Below are 19,744 nucleotides of genomic sequence, written 5' to 3' on the forward strand. Positions count from 1 at the left end.
GGCAATTAGCAAGCAGTACGTTCGAGGGAGTGGACAGCTCCTGTGATACTGCAAGGTGTGCAGGAGGTGATCGGTGTGGTAAAAAGAGGAATATGTGTCTATTTCAAACTGTGCCCTTCACCTTCAAAAAGGAAAATACCACTTATCATTCCTTCAGTCAAAAGGCTTGTTTCCCAGCTCTTTCCCCAGGAGGAAAAATCCCAGATTCTTAGAAAAGAAAAAGAAGAAAAAGAAAAGAAAACCTAGAAGGTCAGAAACAAAACTGAAAATGGTTATTTGAAAGAGTGGTGGGATGATGGGTGAATATTTTTCTTATGTTTCATTTCCATCATCATATTTGTGCTGTAATGAAGGTTAAGAGTCATCTGATGAAGACCATGACCTTTTGGAGGACGTGGGTGTGTGTGGATTTGTGTGTGGATGTGTGTGTACTGTGTATACATGGATGTGAGTGTGGAATTATGTATTGTGTGTGAACCTGTGTGTGTGGAATGTAGAGTCTGTGTAGAGACTGCAGTGTATGTGTGTGAGGAATGTGGATGTGCATGGAGTTGTGTGCATGAGAGAGAAGGTAGGTGTGTGAGGGGAGTGGGTGTGTCTTTTTTTTTCCTCCTGAACCAACATTTTTTTAAATTAAGTTTTTAATGCATACGAAAAAATTTCATAACAAATGACATATAAAGATGTTAGCACATTGAACTACAATAGAAAACATTTTTATCCAACTTTTGAATCATTAATATGCTTACTTCTGCTGTGAATGAATGCAGTTAGCTTAAATCAACTTTGTCACGGAGTATCAAGTAGGTTTAGAACGTGGGGCTAGGGTTGAGTGTGTGTAACCTGCGAAGTGTGCACAGTGTGAGGTGTACAGTTTGGAGTGGGATGGAGTGGGAGAGAGTGAGCCTGGATGTGTGAAGAGTGATGTGAGGTTGTGAGCGTGCAGTGGTGTATGTATGAACCTGTGTGTGTGTAGAGTGTGCACAGTGCATGCGGAGTTGGGAGTGTGTGTGTGGTAGGTACGCGGAGGGCGGTCGCGTGTGAGCCCCCCGCCCCTCCCCCTTCCCCTCTTCTCTCCCCCCCGCCCCGGCCCCGTCTGCGGCGGCGAGAGCGTGCGGCGCCGCGAAGGCCGCCGCTCTGCGGAAGGCGGCGGGTGAGCGGGGGAGGGCTGGGCCGGGCGTCCGGGCCGGAAGCGCACCGGGCCCGGCGGGGCGGCCGCGGACATGTGCAGGATGTCGTTCAAGGTGAGCGCTGCGTACTCCGGGAGGGAGCGCCGGGCGGGCGGCAGACCTGTGGCGGCGGGGCCCGCACCCACCGTCCGCCCGGAGCCGCCGCGGGCCCGCAGGGAGGGGTGGCCGCCACCCCGGCGGGGCTGGCGGGGGACGGGAGGGAGCGACCGGGCCTGGATGGCTCCTGTGATTTGTGGTCTAGGGGTGCGGTTTTTGCCCGAAAGGCTTTCAGTACTTCTGGCTGCAGGTGCGGTGAGCCCGGCCGCGGGGCGCAGGGGCGGCGAGGACTGTCGCTGGAGTAACAGTCGGGCGGGGGGCGGGGAAGAAGCCCTGGGTCTGCGCTCCTCTGCGGCCGCCCCTCGCAGGGACCAGGGCTGCGGCACCGATGCCCGATCCTGCGTCCGCGTTCCCGAACGCCAGCCGCACCACTGCTGCCTCCTCCCCACAGGACTTTTTTTGACCCTGAAGCTGAGTGACCAGCGCAGAGTGGAGCTGCGATTGATTACCAGACTTCAGTGTCCAAAGAGGTTATTAAAGTCATTCATTTAACGCCCACATTTTAGGATGACAATGAGGTTCACTGATATGCCTCTGTTGAAGGTTTTAATAAAAATAGTACTTAAAATGTATTGAGCACATAAAATGTGCCCGACTCTGAACCAAGGGCATCATGGTGCATCTTCTGAATCCTCAGGAGGACCCACGAGATGGTACTTTGGTGCCCCCACTTTTTTTTTTTCCAAATAAGAAAACTAAAACATGGAGAAGTTAAATAACTCCTCCCACAGCCGTGCAGCCAGTGTGTGAATGGTGTTCAGATTGAAACCCTGGTGTGTCTGGCTCCAAAGCCAGTGTAATCCCACCTCTTACAGTAGCTCGTGTAAGCAGAGGAATGACACGGTGAGATTTGCATGTTAGAAAGATCTCTGGCTATGGTTTGGAGAAGAGAATGGAGCTGGGAGACCAGTCAGGATGATGCTGGGGTCATCTTGTTAAATGGTACCAGACTAGGGCACAGGTTTTGAGGATGGGAGGAAGCAGACAAATGTGTGACAAAATTTTTTTTTAATCAGCAGAATTCGGTAATTGATGTTATTCACTGAGTTAGGGAAGGCCAGAGGAGTAAAGATAAAATGTTTGGGGTGGGACATGTCAAGTTTAAGGATGGATAGGGGTCCAAGTAGAGATGTTGGTTAGACAGATGTACAAACCGGGAGCCCAGGAGAGTAGTCTAGGCAGGAGATAGAGATGAGATTTAGGAGTGAGCAGTGTTAAGTGGTCATTGAACCCTTGGGGATGAATGTGATTGCCCAGTGAGATCACGTAAAGGTAGAAAATAAGAGGACTGGGCTTCCCTGGTGGCGCAGTGGTTAAGAATCCACCTGCCAATGCAGGGTACACAGGTTCGATCCCTGGTCGGGGAAGATCACACATGCCACGGAGCAGCTAAGCCCGTGTGCCACAACTACGGAGCCTGTGCTCTAAAGGCCGCGTGCCACAACTACTGAAGCCCGCGAGCCTAGAGCCCGTGCTCCGCAACAAGAGAAGCCACCGCAATGAGAAGTCCGCGCACCGCGACGAAGCGTAGCCCCTGCTCGCCACAACTAGAGAAAGCCAACGCGCAGCAACCAAGACCCAATGCAGCCAAAATAAATAAATAAAATTTATTAAAAAATAAAAAAGAGGACTGAGGACAAAATCTTAAAGAAGCTCAAGACTTTAAGAATGAGCAGAATAAAGGAAACCCATTGAGAAAATGGAGGAGCGGACAGAAGTGTATGAGAAAAATCAGAAGTGTGTGCTATCATTAAGTCAAGAATCTGTAGTCTTTCCATAAAGGCAGAGAGGGATGCAGAGTTAAATACCACAGAGAAATCAAACAAGCTTAGAATCGAAAAGTGCCTCTTGAATTTAGTAACAAAACAGGCTCTGGTGACCTTGCTGAGAGCAGTTTGAATGCAATGTTGAGTTCAGAAGCCAGATTGTAATAGCTTGAAAAGAGAGTGGGTGGAAACCACAAGTGGAGAGAACTCTCTCAAAAAATTCTGCGGGAACAGTGGCTGCAGCAGGAATCCAGACTTGGCCAAGGGTTTGTTTGCTTTAAAATGGTAGAGACTTTAGCATCTTTAAATGATAATAGACATCTCAACAATAAACAAGACAACCCAATTTTAAAATGGTCAAAGGATCTGAATAGACATTTCTCCCAAGGAGATATACAAATGGCCAATAAGCCACTGAAAGGATGTTTTACATCATTAGCCAACAGGGAAATACAAATCAAAACCACAATGAGATGCCACTTCACACCCGTTAGGATGATTACAGTCAACAAGACAGAAAATGACAAGTGTTGGCAAGGATGCGGAGAATTTGGAACCCTCATACATTACTGGTAGGAATATAAAATGATGCATCCATAATAGAAAACAGTCTAGTCATCCTTCAAAAAGTTAAACATAGAGCTACGATATGACCCAACCATTCTGCTTCTAGGTGTATATGCACAAGAAATGAAAACATATGTCAGGAATTTATATCTCACAGTGCTGGAGGCTGGGAAGTCCACAATCAAGCTGTTGGCAGGTTCAGTGTCTGGTGAGAACCCTCCTCCTACCTTGTAAACAGCCACCTTCTGGCTAGCTCCTCAGAAAGGGGAGAGAAGGAGCTCTAATGTCTTCCTTTTCTTGTAAGGGCACTAACCCCCCGATGGGGGCTCCACCCTCAGGACCTAATCTAAACCTAATTCTCTCCAAATGCCCCACCTCCAAATAGCATCACAATGAGGGTTAGGAATTTAACATAGTAACTTGGAGGGGGGAGGACACAGTCATTCAGTCCATAACATGGTGTATCCATATAAAGGAATATCATACAACCAACAAAAGGAATGAAGCACTCATGCATAGACCTTGAAAACATTATGTTAAGTGCAAAAAGCCAGACACAGAAGGCACGTATTACATGGTTCCATTTATACAAAATGTCCAGAATAGGCAAACCCATAGAGACAGAAAGTAACTTTGTGGTTGCCAGGGACTGGGGGAAGAAGGGGGGGATGGGGAGTGATTGTTAATAGGTACGAGGTTTCTCCTGGTTGATGAAAATGTTCTGGAATAGTGGTGATGGTTGTGAAACCTTGAGATTAAACTAAAAACCACCGAATTCTATGCTTTAAAAGGATGAATTTTATAGTATGTACATTATATCTCAATAAAAAAGGATTTTAAGATGACAACAGGGAGTGCTGAGAAGGCTTGCGCGTGGAGGGGGTGATTGAGCTGAGTGCTGAAGTTCTCAGGAGGTGGGAGGGGCAGAGATATTGATGTGTTGTAAAGTGAAGGCCAGGATGCAGTCAGAATTTGGGGTGGGCAGAAAGGAAGGTGCCAACGTTTCCAGGGAAGAAAATGTTCATTTTCAGTGAAGAAAATGTCAGGAGGCGACAACTACCTTGAGGTGAGGCAGAGGATGAGAAGGTAGGATGGCCTGAGTCTTGAAGCAGCAGAGATGTACACCTGGTGAGAAGGGCAGTGTCTGGAAGCCAGGTGAGGCTTCCTCACCCTAGGGCTGGGGTGGGAGCAGGCCCAGCCTCCACCAGGGAGGCAGAGGAAGCTCGGAGCTAAGTGAAGGAGAAAGACGGTTGATTTTCCAGCAAGTGGAGGAGTTCCAAAAGGCACAGAGGGAAGGCTTGAGGGGGAGTGGGGGAGGGGAGCAGAGTCACAGGCTGGTGACTAACCCTGCACTAGCCCCAGCTCACATCATACCAAACATATTAACATGTACCCTCAGCCCACAATGAGAATAGCAACTTTTGGGAATTCCCTGGCCAGGGAATTTGGACTGAGTCTAGTGGTTTGGATTCAGCACTTTCACTGCCAGGGGTCCAGGTTCAATCCCTGTTTGGGGAACTAAGATCCCACAAGCACTTTTATTGTACATTTTTGGAAGGATTTGTATACTATTGCTTTTTAAATTATTTAGCAACGAATAACATTTAATTTACATTTGTCCAGGATTTTTCTGCAATTCAGTAGTTCTTGTATAGTGAGAAAATCAGCCCTGCCGAATATATACATGTGTCAGCGGTATTTTATGAATACCAGTTTTAGCAATGAGTAAAGTTGACAACATGTTACATTTCGTACATACTGAATGAAGTTTTCATTAACTTTGATTTTGGAGCCATAGATTAACTGTTTCATTTTCATCGGCAGCTGAAAGGCTTGTAGGCCCGAGGCCCTGGATCTCCAAGGCCTGCATTGAAAAGACCCAGCATTGTTGGCTGAGTCTGTGGGAGGATCAACAGAGCATTAGAAACCACAATTTCGCTTCTTCTCGATGACTGAGTCACCACTTGTAGGGCTATTTGCTTCTGAACCATGTGGACACCCTTTTTTATCGTTTGTCCATTATGCTGTCAGCAGTCCCTTCTTGCTGGTAGCGCTTTGCCTCTCCAGTAAACTTCCTGTTTCACCCTTGGCAACTCCCAATTTGTTCTGGTTGGGAAAAGAGATACATGTTTGTTGGAATTGTTTTTAAAGTAAAAGCAAACTCAAAGTGCAGGTCTGAGTCTTTTTGTGGAATGAAGCTCGTGGATTTCAGTACATTAACCTTTGTCTTTATAACAGCTATTTCTCCAGGGCTGAGGTTGCCAAAAGTCTGGCACAATTTGGGGGCTAGACCCTAACCCAATGAGGGAGGTCACCATCCCCGGGGAACCATCACTAGATAAAGAATAATACCTAGGTCTTTCTTGAGCCTGTCTTACCCAAGAGGAAAAGCATCTCAATTCCAGGCTTCATCTTGGTGATGGAAATTGTTCATGTCTTGGCCAGACGTACAGGAACTTGTATGTTCCATCTATGTTCTGAAGGTATGTAAATTATCTCAGAATCAACTCCAGTCCATCAATCATCTGAAATCTTTTGGATGAGCCACAGGAGAATAAATTAACAAAGCCATGTATTTTTTTTTAACAGCTTTATTGAAATACAGATCGCATACCATATAATTCACCCAGCTAAACTGTTTGTTTCAGTGGGTTTTAGCATATTCACAGAGTTGTGCAGCCATTAGCACAATCAATTCTAGAATTTTTTTTTTTTTTTTTTTGTGGTATGCGGGCCTCTCCCTGTTGTGGCCTCTCCCGTTGCGGAGCACAGGCTCCGGACGCACAGGCTCAGCGGCCATGGCTCACGGGCCCAGCCGCTCCGCGGCATGTGGGATCTTCCCGGACCGGGGCACGAACCCGCGCCCCCTGCATCGGCAGGCAGACTCTCAACCACTGCGCCACCAGGGAAGCCCCAATTCTAGAATATTTTAATCACCTCAAAAAGAAACTATATACCTCTTAGCAGTCACTGTATTCCTCCAAACATCCTTGTTTCAGAAAACTGCTAAACTACTTTCGACCTCTATCGATTGGCCTAATTCGGAACATATATGTGTTAAACAGACTTTAAATGTGGTCTTGAGTTCTGAGTTTGGAAACGCCAGTGTTATACAGGCCTACCTCTTAGGCAGAATGCCTGGGTGAATACATCACTTACTTTTTCCTCTTAGGTTTCCTATCACTTACAGAAGTGTAATGATACTTACAACACAGGGTTAATTCTCAGTTCATGTTGATTAAGCAATTCTGTAAATTTCAGCCGTTTAGCACGAAGTGGAATGGTGACATATCAAAAACCTCCTCCTGCCCGTGGTCTCTCAACCCTCCTTATCCCCTTGTTTAATGTGGCTTCGAACATCAGAGAAATTCATCGTTGAACAAAGCTAATGTTCTCTTGATTAGATTAATTATACAAATGAAATACACATTATTCTTAACCCTTTTTTAAACCAGTAGTTTAGATCTCTACCCCCTCTTAGCTTTTAATCAGAATTCCAGTTCTGTACAAGTAACAACTTCCCTTCTGTGTTTCTCTCCCCTTCCTTCCTGTATTTAATTTCTGGTAGTGTGCTAATGACCACTGTGTGAGCCAAAATTCTGGCAGTAAATAGGGGGAAAAAAGAGAAGGGAAGATGGCATATGTGGAAGGTTATACTCAGGTTTTCTCACAGCGGATAAGATATAGGATCTCAGACTCTGGACCCAAACAGACTTGGGTTTGAATCCCGTTACTTCCTAGCTGGATGACCTTACATAAGTCACTTCTGTGCCTCAGTTTCCTCATCTTAAAAATGGGGACAGTAACACCTACCTCATGGGGTTTTTCTGGGAATTAAAAGCGTTAGAACAGTGAGAGTACTCGGCACACTGCCTGATACAGAGCAAGAACCCAACGTAGGTTGTCACTGCTGTGATGACAATGTCACAGCCAACAGCCTGCTTGCAGAGACCCGAAAAACCAAGGAAGAGGTTAAATAGTAATCACACGATTGGTGAATTGCCTTAAGATTTGTGTGAAGCATTTTCACGTGCATCAGCTCCTTTAAAGGCTTAAAGGGCTGCCCTTTGTAAACAGCATTTTATGATTATGTGCAGATTGTACCCAGAGGAGGTTTGGAAGTTAACCAGGCAATGTGGTCTGTAGACCCCAAAGAGAAAGAAGGTCGGGGGACTTTCCATCTTGGCAGAAGAGGACTTGGAATGAGGGTAGGAAGGAGGTCACTGGGGTCCACACTGCCTATTCCTTGCTGTCTCAGGAGGAGAGTTCCGCAGGAGGCAGGACGATAGGATGGCTGAGAGCCCAGCCTCAAGCACCAGACTGCCTGGGGCTGAAGCCTGCCTTGTTGCTTCTCGCTTCTCACTTACGTCATCTGAGCAGTGGGATAATAATGCACCCACTTCCCCGAGCTGTGATGAGCATTAAATGAGCTAGTCTGCGGAGGATGTGCCACTGGTACGGAATAAGCACTAGGTAAGTAGTAGCTCAGGATTCCTGCACTCCAGTAAAATGGGTTGGCCGCAGTGTGATAGGAGAACTTATGCATTGCTTTGCTAGACATTTCCACCTAGATGCCCCATAGGCATCTGAAACTCGGCATGTGCAAAGCTGAACTCATCACTTTTCCCCATAATCTGCCTTTCAACTGGAGCTTCCGACTTCCATGAGTCCACATCCACCAGGCTCCTTCTCTCCCTCCGCTCCTGCACAGACAGTCATACACCGAGACTATTCAGTTTAGCTCCTTGAAATTTCCCCCGTCTGTCTCATCCTGCCGTTCCCACGATCGTAGCCTCAGCTCACCATCTCTTCCCTGTCTGTACAGTGTCTCCTAACCTTGTAGACACTAGTCTCAGTCTGGCTCCAGTCCTCAGTCCATTCTTCCTGAGGCTGCCACGGGGACCTTCTAAAATGCAAAACTGGTGGTCTCTCCCCACCTTAAAACCCTTCCTTGACTCCCTAGTACCCACCAGATGAAGTCCAAGCTCCATCACATAGCACAGCAAGTCCTTCAAGATGTGGCCCTGACTACCTGCCCTACAGCATCTCCTGCCCTCTCTCACCCCACGTCCTTCACTCCAGCCCTTCCGAGCTAGTGACGGTTCCCAGGATGCCCCCATGTCATTGCATCAGCACCCTGCATGCCTGGGATGCTCGTTTCCTACTGGCCCATAAAGCCATTGGAGCAGAGATCAAGGTTGACTGGTACCTCTAGTCCTAGCCCCTGGCCAGTGCCACTGTCCCGAGCACATGCCAGCAACCAAGCAGGTGAATTCTCCTGGACAAGTCTTTTAAAGGGCTGTGAGGACTGTGCATCTAGAGCTCGCATCTCTTGAGCATTTGCTGTCAAAGTGCATTTGCACGTATTACTTCATTTATCCTCTAACAGCCCATGACAGAGGTACAGTTGACCCTCCGTGTCTGCAGGTTCCACATCTGCCTATTCAACCACAGATCAAAAGTATTCAGAAAAAAAATTCCAGAAAGTTCCCAAAAGCAGAACTTGAATTTGACCTGCACTGACAACTATTTACATAGCATTTACATATGTAAGATATCACAGGTAATCTCAAGACGATTTAAAGTACGTGGGAGGAGATACGTAGGTTATATGCAAATACTGTGCCGATTTATATAAGAGACTTGAGCATCCACAGAGTTCAGTATCCGCAGGGGGTCCAATCCCCCAAGGATACTGACTATACTACCACCATTAATAGCATTCACTTTCCTAGGGCAGAGAGAAATTAAATAACCTGCCCGAGGTCCCAGAACCGGGAAGTAGCAGGGCCAGGACTTGAACTCAGCTCTCTCTCACCCCAAATCAACTACTCTATCATGCCTCCACCTCCCAGTATATCAAGCTCTTGAGGGAAAATGAAAGATTTACACCTTTTCCCAAAGCTCAGTTTCTAGAACCTTGTAGGAAACCAGGATGTGTAGCCCGTGCAGGAGAGGAATCCCCGAGGCCATCCCAAAGGCAGGAGAGGCTCCTGGCTGGAGAGCTTGTTATGACAATAGAAGTTTGTGGTTTGCAAATGGTGTTTTGAAAGGTATTTGGGATTAAAGTGAAACAACAAAATCACTGAAAATGATTTACAGTTTATGACTCTCAAGGTTTCATGTTTCCAGAAAAGCCAACAGAGCTGTTCCATGGTGCATATTAAATTGTCTTCCTGATTCACCCTCCCAAACTTCATCTTGGCCTTGTGCAATCTCTCTATTAAAGGGGCATTGTTTCATGATTTATTATACAAGTCAAACCAGCCTTGCCATTGCTTCACCCACTTACTAACAACTGTAACATCAGACCCAGCCTGGTGCAAAAACCACAGACACTGCGTGTGAAAACTCCTGGGACAGTAAAACTTACACCTTCAGGGGAAGCAAATTATTCACCTGGAATTTAAGGTGATCTGTTTCCTTCTAACTGAGCCAGGGAAGCATTCCAAGAATGTTTGTAATCTGCTTATCACTCCCCACTTTGCCACGTTCTTGTCCAAGAATGCACAAGAACACTAAGTTGTGTATGTGCCGAAGAGCTCCTGAAATTAAATCCTCACACCCACAGGTGCTGCCACCACTCTGCTGCCACTGGGCTTTCACTTGTGATGGTTCTGTGGAGCAGCGGAAATTGTCGGTGTTTTCTTTTTAACTTAGCATTGGTGAGTTAGGTATTGTATGTAATACCTTATACATATACTTAGAAGATGTATTGCATAAAAGACCCTCTGGGGCAGATATGTGCTTTGAGCCCACCCCAAAAAGTGTTTTTGTTCAACAATTTGAATACTAGAAAATTTCCTGAGACCAGCAGAATTCTTTATTAGTACTAATACTCTGAGTTCAGCTGTGCCTGTTGATTCTAACTTTGGAAAGAAAGTGGACACAAGGAAAGAAACTAGTATTTGTAAGCATGTATGATGTGCTGGGCACCGTATTAGCCAATTAACCTGCATCATTTAATTTTTACCGTAAACTTCAAGGCAGGTAATGTGATCTCCATCTGAGCAAGAGGAATCCAGGCCTCAGCGGGGCCAAGTCCGTTGCCCAGGGCTGGGGTAGAAACCCTGAGCTGTCTGGTTCTGTCTGTCCCTCACCCCCACCAGGGACTGTTCTCTGCAAATTCAAATTGATCTGTTTTAGAGAAGGTGGTGGTACTACAGTCAATTCTGCAGCTCTGATTCAGGAGACCTGTTCTCCAGCTCTGTTCCTTCTGTAGTTGTTCCAACGTTAACTTAGCAACTTTAAAATAACCCAGGAGTGGAGTGAAGGATCCACTGGACATAACTGGAGTGGGAATGCCCGTTTTCACTGTGGCCTCACCCACTGACCATGTTGATGACCACTTTACTCCTTTTTCTTAAAGGACTCACAGCAACATTTTCTGCCCAGAGTTCCTTGTTCTCAGCAGAAACCTCTGGCAAGTTCCAGCTGAAACAGAGAAAATTTGGTGGAGGGAAAGTGAGGCATTTACCCAGGCTGCTGGAATCAGGTGGAAAGTACTGAGGTCACAGAAAACATACCTGTAAACTCAGAATTGGGAGAGATTTCCCTCTGCTTAGAGGCAAAGAGAGATTTGGGAACACTTCAGGGAGGAAATAACCTTTAAGCAGAACCTTGGCCGTGAAGGATGGGGGAAAATTCATTTCAAACAAAAAGGAAACTGTGAACAGAGGCAGGAAAGTGAGGACACCGGTGGGAAACAGGGTATAAATAGTGCTGTGTAATCAACAACACGGCTCTTCATCACAGCCCCATGGCTCGGGTATCTGCATCCCACAACCAAGTACACGACAATCACCTGTTGCCAGAGGAGCAGTCTTTCAAATGATCAGACACATCTGGAAGGTCTCCCTTTTGAATGGTAGTGCGTACTTGCGTAGAAGTGGTCGTGTTAATGAAGGTCGATTTTAAGATCCTGTTTTGTTTTGCTTCTGCAGAAGGAAACCCCACTTGCCAACGCGGCGTTCTGGGCAGCGAGGAGGGGCAACTTGGCTCTGCTCAGGCTGCTGCTGAACAGTGGCCGAGTGGACGTGGACTGCAGGGACAGTGTACGGACCGGTCCATTCGGTACACGCATGCTGCGAGCTCGCCGTCCCCCGCTGGCATGAGAGCGCCTGCTGAGTACCCTTCCTTCACAGTGGTTGTCTGCTTTTTCATGTGTTTGCTTGCTTCATCCTTTTCAAAAAGTCCAAAGTACCACGGGGAACTTCAAAACATACTGGGGGGCTTCCCTGGTGGTGCAGTGGTTGAGAGTCCGCCTGCCGATGCAGGGCACGCAGGTTCGTGCCCCGGTCCGGGAAGATCCCACATGCCGCAGAGCGGCTGGGCCCGTGAGCCATGGTCGCTGAGCCTGTGCGTCAGGAGCCTGTGCTCCGCAATGGGAGAGGCCACAACAGTGAGAGGCCCGCGTACCGCAAAAAAAAAAAAAAAAAAAAAACCATACTGGGAAAGCCATTACCTGCATAAAACAGGAGGGGCCACAATAGGGGAAGAGACACATCACTGGGAATCAGAATCGGCCAAGTCCAAGAAGAAAAGGGGGAGATGATTCAGAACGGAAGGGGGCTGCCGCGGATGTGGGAGTTGGGTTTTTTCTACTGAGAGATGGAAGCCTCCACCCAGCCTCTTATCCCTTTCTTACCTTTGCAAACACCAATACCCTCATCGGCAATGAAGGGGTAATAAAAACAGGTCCTCCCGCCTACTTTCAGGCATCACTGCCAGAGCCCTTCCTTCCCCGGCTAGAGGCGGCAATTTCTCTGTTCTCAGCAGGATGTCGCATCTCTGGGGACTAAGAGGACCTCAGATGAGGAGAGAGCAGATGTTTTGATTTTAGGGATTAAATAGAAATGTTTTCACAGGAGCCTTCTTGTTTTCCCGATAACAGGGTATGCCATTTCCAGCTTTTATTGTGCAAATTTGGTAGGTGATGTCAGCCACCAGCCCAAGCGAGGTATCAAAGTTTGCTCCACTTTGCCCCCCCCGCCACCGGGCATCAGTGCAGGACAGCTTGGGGTGCACCTCCAGACCCACTTGTAACTTTCTCCAGTTTGCTCTGTGTCCCAGAGTTGGAGCTGTCTGGCCTGCCCCAGGGGACTGGCTTCCCTCTGGCCTCCAGTACGGTTTGGCCAGTGGGAGCGTTGGCAGGAATCAGAGGGAGGGAGGACAGGGATGTTGGGGAGTCTAGACCCCCCCCCATCCTGTCTGGCAGCAGGACTCTCACCCTCTCCGTCCTGGGAGCCACCACCTGTCCCTCACGCCTTCGGGCCTGGGCTAGCAGTGCAGCTCCGCTGTTACTCGCTCCCAGTACTGTTCTTTGTAGTTTCCCTACATCCAGAGCATGGCCTTATAAATAGTCTCTTTATTAAACTTTCGTCCAGTTATCCCAGTTTGAATGTACCGTCTGTTCTTTGCCAGGACCCAAACTGATACGGGGTCTTGGGCATCTGTGAACTGGTCGTCGGGTCTTACTTGGGTCTCGCTGGGCAGCAGTGCCACCCTGGACAGAACTGGAGTGGGAATTGCCTGTTTTCATTGTGGCCTCACCCACTGACCATGTTGATGACCACTTTACTCCTTTTTCTTAAAGTCACCCCTTTTCAGACACCCCCATGACCTTCTCCTGACTTCCAGCTTTGTGTAGCTTAATACATCCACAGATCCCTCCTCTTTTTAAAATTAATTTATTTGTTTATATTTTTGGCTGCGTTGGGTCTTTGTTGCTGAACACGGGCTTTCTCTGGTTCTGGTGAGCGGGGGCTACCCTTCGTTGCGGTGCGCGGGCTTCTCATTGCGGTGGCTTCTCTTGTCGCGGAGCACGGGCTCTAGGCGCGCAGGCTTTGTATTCTATTTCTCCTTTGTCCCAACCTCTGACTTTTCCTCAGGCGACCATGATGTAGAAGTGAAATACAATGTATAAAGGAGCATTTTGGTTATTTGTTTCATTCATCTTCCCTTACTGTAAAATAGATGAGCCTGTTGTTTTTTATTTTCTTTTTATATCCAAGTTAAGTGCTCTGTGATTCCTGTAGCTCATGATTGATTTGTATTTTGAGACCAGTGTGACCCATGATGAAAAAATTTTCTCATCTCTCACGCAAAGGATACATTCATAGCTTGTCTGTTCAGACTGGCTTTAAATCAAGGAGTCTTCTGTCTGAATGCTGAATAAAAATGTTCTCACATTCGAGAGGAAGTTGGTAACTCCAAGTTTGCTACTCTAATCTTGAAAAATACGGAGGAATAAGTCCCCCTGAATGATAGGTGGTACAGCCGACATGAAGGTGTTACATTCAAATACCAAATGCAGTCACGTGGGGTAGAAGAGCATCGTAAAGCACTTCTGTGAAGCCACTAGCTCTTCTCGATTCTACCTGTACTTTTACTTATAGCAAACAAGACTTTCCCCAAACTAGGATTGTCTTTCACACGCGTCAACAAAAACCAAATAATAATCTAACATTTACTGAGGCATCATAATATTATTTTAACATCTAACTCTTACTGAATATTTAACATTACTAGGCTAAGCACATCGCCTGAATTATTGCTTTTCCCCATTTAATTTAATCAGGCAGATGCTTTTACTATTCCGCATTACAGATGAGGTGAATGAGCCTTTGAGAGCTCAGATAACCGGCCCAGAAGCATACTGTCAGTGACCACTCAGCTACACTGCCTTCCTACAAAATCCCACAGACGTGTTGAATATATAGCACGAGGCTTCTAAGAATCACCACCCCGTACCTCATGAGGCTTCCTCACAGGCAGAGCCGTCTGTCTCTCTCTTATCCTCTCCACAGAAGCAGGCTGCTGACCACACAGAAGAGGGGGTTCAGATTACAGTTTCGAGCCCTTGAAAACAAATGTAAATTAAACCACAAAAGTCCACTTGGATTGGAATATCAGGTGGTACGTCTCAAGTCCTTGAATCTTAAAGCTGGCAGGGACCTTGGCAGTCATATCACCCAGTTCCTCGTTTTAAACCTGAAGTAAATGAGCCCCAGGAATTGTGAGCAGTGTGCCCCAGGTTACGCTGCTGGTTGATGACAGAGATGGACCCCGGGGCTCCTGACTCTCACTTCTGTAGTCTCTCGTTGCATCTTTACATGAATCCGTTTGAAAATAAAGAATTCTAAACTCAGAAAACCAACTAGTACCACTTAACCCACTTTTTTGCATTAATAACAGTGTTTTGGCTCAGGAATCATAAAACGAGGCCACTACATCACTGCTGCTTCAAAATGCAGTAACCATGGTTCACTTGGACTGCGTGTCTGAGGGTAATGGAAGTAAGTGAATGTTTGAATTGAAAATTCCAGCCTCAGCACTTTGTCACTTTGCTTTTTCCTGTTTGGTGTGCATTATAAGATTATTCACGAGACACTTTTATTTACTGCGGGAGATGTTGCGCTCAGCTCGGACGTGTCCTGGGAGGAGCTGACGTCTGCGGCATCTTCTCCAGGCCACCTCTCTGGTGTCACGTGGCCTGACTGCTCATCTGTCTCTCCCCCACCCAGAATGGCACAACACTCCTCATGATCGCCTCCTATGCTGGCCACATAGGCTGTGTGAAGGAGATCGTCCTGCAGGGAGCTGACATCAATCTCCAGAGAGAGGTAAGTCAGTTTTGCACGTGAATAAGAATAACGTAGCTTTATTTACAATAGCCAGGACATGGAAGCAACCTAAGTGTCCATTGACAGTTGAGTGGAGAAAGAAGATGTGGCACAGATATACAATGGAATATTACTCAGCCATGAAAAGAAATGAAATTGAGTTATTTGTAGTGAGGTGGATGGACCTAGAGTCTGTCATACAGAGTGAAGTAATACAGAGTGAAGTAAGTCAGAAAGAGAAAAACAAATACCCTATGCTAACACATACATATGGAATCTAAAAAAAAGTGGTCATGAAGAACCTAGGGGCAAGATGGGAATAAAGACCCAGACCTACTAGAGAATGGACTTGAGGATACAGGGAGGGGGAAGGGTAAGCTGTGACAAAGTGAGAGAGTTGCATGGACATATATAGACTACCAAACGTAAAATAGATAGCTAGTGGGAAGCAGCCGCGTAGCACAGGGAGATCAGCTCGGTGCTTTGTGACCACCTAGAGGGGTGGGATAGGGAGGGTGGGAGGGAGAGAGATGCAAGAGGGAGGGGATATGGGGACATATGTATATGTATAACTGATTCATTTTGTTATAAAGCAGAAACTAACACACCATTGTAAAGCAATTATACTCCAATAAAGATGTTAAAAAAAAAAAAAGAATAATGCCAGTGACAGAGATGTGAAGTTCTCACAATAGTGAATTGTTAAAAAGGACTAGAGTACAGTCATCCCTCCGAATACTCAGGGGATTGGGTCCAGGACCCCCCGTGGATACCAAAATCTGCAGATACTCAAGTTCCTTATGTGAAATGGCATAGTATTTGCATATAGCCTACGCATATCCTCCCATGTACTTTAAATCATCTCTAGAGTACTTATAATATCTAGTATGATGTAAATGCTATGTAAATAGTTGCTGGTGCATGGCAAGTTGGAACTTTATGGAATTTTTCTTTTTTAAAAAAATTTTATTTGAGTATAGTTGATTTACAATGTTGTGTTAGTTTCAGGTGTACAGCAAAGTGATTCAGTTATACATATACATATATTCTTTCTTTTTCAGATTCTTTTCCTGTATAGGTTATTACGGAATATTGAGTAGAGTTCCCTGTGCTATACAGTAGGTCCTTGTTGGTTGCCTATTTTACATAAAGTAGTGTGTATGTGTTAATCCCAAACTCCTAATTTATTCCTCCCCATCCACCGTTTGGTAAGTGTAAGTTTGTTTTCGAAATCTGTGTCTGTTTCTGTTTTATAAATAAGTTCATTTGTATCATTTTTTAATTAGATTCCACATATGAGTGATATCATATGTTTGTTTTTCTCTGTCTGACTTACTTCACTTAGTATGATAATCTCTAGGTCCATCCATGATGCTACAAATGGCATTATTTCATTATTTTTTATGGCTGAGTAATATTCCATTGTATATATGTACCACATCTTCTTTATCCATTCCTCCGTTGATGGACATTTAGGTTGCTTCCATGTCTTGGCTATTGTAAATAGTGCTGCATTGAACACTGGGGTGCATGTATCTTTTTGAATCATGGTTTTCTCTGGATATATGCCCAGGAGTGGGATTGCCAGATCATATGGTAGCTCTATTTTTAGTTTTTTAAGGAACCCCCATACTGTTCTCCATAGCGGTTGTGGAAATTTTTTTTTAATATTTCTTTCTGTGGTTGGTTGAATCCATGAATGCAGAACCTGTGGATATGGAGGGCTGACTGTAATCATTGCTTTTTTCCTATATGACATTAAAGCCCAGGTTGCAGACTGCATCTAAATAAGGCCCAGGGAGGGACTGTTGGTTGTACTTCAGTTGAACAAATCTTCTAGGCCCATGTTACATCTGACATAACAAAACCTCCAACCACATTCCTTAAACACCCATATGTTTTGCCCTGAGCCTAAATCGCTTCTTCCTTCTTCCCTTGGGATGAGATGCTATAGAAGGTATAGGATTTTCATAGAGATCATTATATTTTTAGAAGGATTGGGTCACCCACTGTTAGCTAGGCTCACTGGCTAGCCTACCTCAGCCATTCTCACCAAACTATGTTTGCAAAGGGCTTCTCTGACCAGCCATGAGTTAAATAAGTTCTCTCTCCAAAAGGCATGTGGTGAACATCGGACTAAAATGTGAGCCTGTTGACACAGTCGTTCAAGGGCCGTCTCAGGAGTCCTGTCTAGCCAGAGGATCCATTCTCAGTCCGATGCAGAGGGGCAGTGGGAGGCTGGAGATTCAGGCCTGGGGAGGCTGCATGTATTTCCAAGCCAGTCTAGGGCCTGGTGAGTTCACCTTTGTGGAGACACATCCAAGGTCACACCTAGAGTGAACGTGACCTCAGTCCACAGAGACTCAGACCCGAGGTGGGCATACAGGGGCAAGCTCCAAAGCAGACAGGAGTGCTTGCTTTTCCTTGATCCACTCTTATCAGAGGCCCTGACCTGCAGGTGTTTCAGAAAGGATGATTCACCAACCCAACTTTCATCAAGCAAAACACCCTTCTCCCAGGCTGGACCCCCATCCCTGAGTGGAGAAAAGTAAGACACACCATGTGTAAGGTCTGCATATTCCTGGGGGCATCTAGAAGTCCCTCCCTCTCCCCTCTGGGTGTCACCTTGGCTGTGGACCGTGGGAGAATGACCCTTGATAGATAGCATCTGGACACTGGTTCTCCACAGCCCCGGATCAGCAAGCCTGGGCCTTGAGAGGAACAGTACAGAGACTACAGGAAATCCATCCAGTCTCCTCCCGGACAGATTCTTCTGAGTAATTTCCACAACATCGAATCATTGTTTTAGGTCATTTTCACTTCAGCAGCTGATTTTCTTCCAGAAGGAAGATGTTTGGGCCCCTTTAGAATTCGACTTTAAAACTTCCCTAATCGTTTTATTTTTCCTCTCTGCTTTACAGCCTTTGTTTATTTTAACTTTAAAGAAAAGACAGATTTTCTCTAATAAAAACAATACAGTCCAGATCTGCTTACTCAAAGACTTTATTGTGAAGGGCTAGTTCAACATACACAAAAATCTCTTAAGAAAAACGGAGAGAAGCTGGGAGAAGAAGAGAAGCGTTTGTTTGACTTCCACCCAAAGTATGGTTTTTATGGTCTTTATATTTTATCTGTTTGGTTCCAACTGCTCAACTAACGTTCTTGGAGATGAAAACTATTGTGCATTGAACACAGTGGCCCTTGAGGACTTAAGCGTGTTGGGTTTAGAGGTAACCTGTGTGGTGCAAATAACGATGACGTGTAGGTCCCCGGTGACCCCCAGAATTCCCTGAGCCAGGTCAGTCTGGAAAGATAGCCAAAGAGAGGCCCTGACCTCACCCCGCATGTTTTGGAAGCTGGAAGAGAGTGCCTGGCAGTGCTGTGGAACTGACACTTAGAGCAGACTTCCTCGGTTCATCTGTAATCCATTTTGCAATATCAGAATATTTGTCTCCTGAAGATGGACCTGCCATTGTTTCCTTTAGTTGGCTCTCTAGACACATAGCATTTGCACACTTTGGTAGTCTCTAAAATGCATGTCTATTAAGAAGGTGAGGGATTTCCCTGGCAGTCCAGTGGTTAGGAGTCCACGCTTCCACTGCAGGGAACACGGGTTTGATCCCTGGTCGGGGAACAAAAATCCCACATGTGCACAGGGCAGCCAAAAAAGATGAGAGTTTTCCTATTCTAGCCCAGTTTCCTCCTCCAGACCTTGTTACATCTTAACATTTCTGGAACCCAGCAGCCTCCACACTGGTCACTTACCTGAACAAGGAATACAGTCTGTTCAAATATAGCCCCCTCCTAGCCTGGAAGTTTATATGCAAGGATTTTGTTTTGTTTTGATTACAAGCATATAAATCAAATGTAATGTAACCAAATATCTTTTAAAACCAGCCTCTGTCTCTCTCTCAGTCAGGTACAACTGCCCTGTTCTTTGCTGCTCAACAAGGACATAATGATGTTGTGAGATTTCTCTTTGAATTTGGAGCATCCACTGAATTTAGGACCAAAGTAAGAGAATTTTCTTGATTTTATACCTTGTTGAAGAATTTCAGCAGTCATGAGTTTTCATTTCTCTTCATCTATAGTATGAATTTTTTCTTTGCTTTTTACAAGATTTTCAAGCCTAAGAAGGTGGGTTTCACAAGGTTAAATTGTAATGATTCAGGGGTAGTCCTAGGAATCCAATTCAAAACACGACATTTTAACTTTGGGCTCACAGTTGGAGAACGCGGGGTGGGTGGAATTGCTTAGATTCTTTCTTGTACTGGTAACTTTCTACTCTGGGACACTAAATTTTGTTATCAGGATGGATACAGTAGCAGGTGCTTTATAACTTTCCCTGTTTTCATATGCTTTTTTCTGCTTCAAGGTTAATCCCAGTACTATGATAGGAATTGTTGGAAGTATTAAGCCAATCCTAGTGAATCTGAGAGATTTCTAAGGAGGGTTTGGCAGACAGTTTACTTTCTGAAATGTCCTCACTGAAATATATATG

The 19,744-nt window shown here is 45.7% G+C and overlaps 1 protein-coding gene across 4 annotated transcripts in view; it reads left to right on the forward strand.

Annotated features, from left to right (window-relative positions):
* Positions 1-1,106: 1,106 nt before the first annotated feature.
* ANKRD29 (ankyrin repeat domain 29) overlaps positions 1,107-19,744 on the forward strand; it is a 44,315-nt gene continuing 25,677 nt past the window's right edge. The window contains exons 1-4 of one of the 4 annotated variants that reach the window (XM_030842548.2): positions 1,107-1,244; positions 11,563-11,692; positions 15,145-15,243; positions 19,159-19,257. In XM_030842548.2, the coding sequence (XP_030698408.1) occupies positions 15,163-15,243; positions 19,159-19,257 (180 nt within the window). In that variant the 5' untranslated portion in view covers positions 1,107-1,244; positions 11,563-11,692; positions 15,145-15,162. Of the gene's footprint in view, positions 1,245-8,067; positions 8,093-11,562; positions 11,693-15,144; positions 15,244-19,158; positions 19,258-19,744 lie in introns of those variants that run through there. The other 3 variants (XM_030842546.2, XM_060310918.1, XM_060310917.1) reach the window with 3 other exon arrangements.

The sequence above is a fragment of the Globicephala melas genome, chromosome 13 (genome assembly GCF_963455315.2).
Source record: "Globicephala melas chromosome 13, mGloMel1.2, whole genome shotgun sequence".
Taxonomy (NCBI): Eukaryota; Metazoa; Chordata; class Mammalia; order Artiodactyla; family Delphinidae; genus Globicephala; species Globicephala melas.